Consider the following 2,780-nt stretch of genomic DNA (forward strand, 5'->3'; position numbering starts at 1 on the left):
AAAAAAAAATATATACAAATTTTAATTGTATATAAATATATTTTATATATATATATATATATATATATATATATATATATATATATATATATATACACATTAAAAAGTTATTAATAGTAGTAATGGTTTCAGTTTCACGATCACAATTGCTAATTACCACTAATGGGATGAATGAGAGCCAGGTGAGCGTGTTCCATTCTGCAAGAATACAGTAATTAATTAATTAACGTTAATTAAGTAAGCCTCCAATATGGGAAGTAATATGCTTATGAGTGTGTTTGAAAGAGAGCAAGAATATTACTATAAACGTTTAAAAGCAGAAAGATGATAGCAGAAACCCAAAGTGGCATACTGCAAAACAAGAAAACATTAACATCAAAATTATTAACATTAACAAGAAGCTAAGATGACACATCACACACACAGACACACACACACACATACATATATGTATAACAATCTACCTGATACCAACAACCACTTTAAAATCGTCCTCCATAGATCTTTTGATATACTTATGGAAGTTGAATTTGCTATTGGGACCAAGATGTGCCTGTTATTAATTATAATGAACTCAGATATCAAATAGAACTCAACCATAATAAGCTTGCAATAATTACTTAGCACATACATTTATAAATCCATGTCGCATAGTCATGTAATCAACTTTGGTCACAGATGCAAAGAATTGCCTGAAGAACGCCACCTACATTATTGTATGCATATTTTGAGTTTCTTATTATTATTTGTAGTGATTGAAAGAATTGATGGAAGTAGAACTCACAATCCATCGAATTCCGGGCATCCTAGACCACCCTGAATGTTGCTTAACAAATGATGTTTGATGTGCTAACCTGAATCTTGCAGGATCTAACACGAGACCAATATTATTAGTATATAATAATAGTAATAAGATTAATAAGCATATATACGACTATCATCTGATAAAATTACCATTTGAAAATTGATACTCCAAGGAGGATGTCTCTGCTTCCCAAGACTTCCATTTCTTCATCTGTTAAGAAAGTTCATATAATAAGCCAACCAAGAACCACAAACATCAATTCATAATTGATTAACTATATAGAGCGATTAAATAACAAAATTTGATGATGTATGTAAGTTTATTTATTAAACTTACTTTTGCTTGAGATAGGACCATAGTCATGACGCTGTAGAAAATGTGAGAAACAGCGAGGACGAATACAAATATATGCAACTGGTGCAACCCTGAAGCAGATATCAGTGGCACTTTACCCTGCCTTGCCAACAAAATAGGAATTTAATTTCTCATATATAATATATGGTGACTAATTTTTGTAGTATTTTTTATTCTGATATAATTGTAAGTTATAATTTGAAAGTTGATTGTCCCTGACTTTGGTTGAGCAATAGTCGTCGCCGGAGATAGAAGTTGCTAGAATGCGACGCCATGACAACACATCATTGTCGTCCTCCGTCTCAAAAGAAAGCAAGCGTCTCCTACCATCACCACCATGTGAAACCACCTTCTTGCATGGAAGCATGGTGTCCCCAATACTGTGAGGGATGCATATTTTCTTTATATAATTTGTTCCAAATGTAAGTAGAAGCGATAAGAATCCTAACAGCATTAATTCTGCAACAAATTCAAATCATTTTGGACTCACTCCACTATATGTACATATATTACACATAAGCTTATGACTTAATTAATTACCTGATTTGATCTTCTCCAAGGCTTCATTCATTGCCTTCTTTTGCTTTTTCTGAAACCACTATCATGTATATATATACTATGTTGTTAGAAAATCACTACTAGTTAATTGATCGCACAACATAAGTATTAAAGATATAACCGTTTTCTCCTATCAATTAAAATTTTTGGAAGAAGTGGTTTAAGGCATTACCTTTCCAAGAGAATGGATTCCATGTTCAATTAAGACAGAGAGGATGACAAAGACACTGCACACCACAGCCACTGCCCAAGTGGGTGTTTCCTGAAGAGATCTTTCTCCTGCTCCTCCCTCTCCTCCAGCCATTGTTGCCTAGTTAGTTTTGCCAGAAAGAGATTATTCACCAATGCAATATCTCTAGTTATACATAAATCATAGAATAATGTTTTTGTCATATGCTTCTGAGTTTTATCTGCTGAGACCGTAGTATTGGTTATCACTCTGGCGGGAACCACTCACCTTATTTATAATAATATATAACAAAACTAACATTATATAATAATAATAATAATAATAATAATAATAATAACATTGTTCCAGTTTTAGCCGGCCTTTGGAATTTTACGATTTATATATGCTCTTATCGTAGCTGAACAAGCAAATTAGCAAAGCTTTGTATTGTTACCCCAATTATTTAATTAATCATTTAGTAGAAAGTGGAACGTGTCCTTTGGACTGTTTTTTCATGATTTCTTGTTACTCGATTGTCTCTGTGTGTGTGAATTGTGAGTTTGTATATTGGAAACTACTTAAAACTTATATTAACTTTATTACAAAAATATCTAACTAAGAACTATTATACTTGTACCTAACAACTATATCATAAGCTGGAGATGGTCTCATAGAAGAAATCGCGAAAATTTTATTCTTTTTTGAGTATGGTGTGACTTATTCTTGAATATACCATCACGTATTATCTAATAAATAAAGGGTTTAACTAACATATATTTTTGAGGTACATAATAAATTTATCACTAGTGTAAAATTTTAAATGTTTTTATTTAATAAATATATTAAAAATTTAAATTTTTTTTATATTTTTAATAAAAAATTTTTATTTTATAA

General features: G+C 30.9%; 1 protein-coding gene across 3 annotated transcripts in view; it reads right to left on the bottom strand.

The window, feature by feature from the left end:
- LOC107610075 (MLO protein homolog 1) overlaps positions 1-2,141 on the bottom strand; it is a 5,137-nt gene extending 2,996 nt beyond the window's left edge. The window contains exons 1-10 of one of the 3 annotated variants that reach the window (XM_016312147.2): positions 1,890-2,141; positions 1,700-1,748; positions 1,380-1,618; positions 1,142-1,258; positions 955-1,015; positions 785-870; positions 632-706; positions 465-553; positions 302-351; positions 158-198 (exon numbers count right to left, since the gene is read on the bottom strand). In XM_016312147.2, the coding sequence (XP_016167633.1) occupies positions 158-198; positions 302-351; positions 465-553; positions 632-706; positions 785-870; positions 955-1,015; positions 1,142-1,258; positions 1,380-1,618; positions 1,700-1,748; positions 1,890-2,021 (939 nt within the window). In that variant the 5' untranslated portion in view covers positions 2,022-2,141. Of the gene's footprint in view, positions 1-157; positions 199-301; positions 352-464; positions 554-631; positions 707-784; positions 871-954; positions 1,016-1,141; positions 1,259-1,379; positions 1,619-1,699; positions 1,758-1,889 lie in introns of all 3 variants that reach the window. The other 2 variants (XM_016312146.2, XM_016312148.2) reach the window with 2 other exon arrangements.

The sequence above is a fragment of the Arachis ipaensis genome, chromosome B07 (genome assembly GCF_000816755.2).
Source record: "Arachis ipaensis cultivar K30076 chromosome B07, Araip1.1, whole genome shotgun sequence".
Classification (NCBI taxonomy): domain Eukaryota; kingdom Viridiplantae; phylum Streptophyta; class Magnoliopsida; order Fabales; family Fabaceae; genus Arachis; species Arachis ipaensis.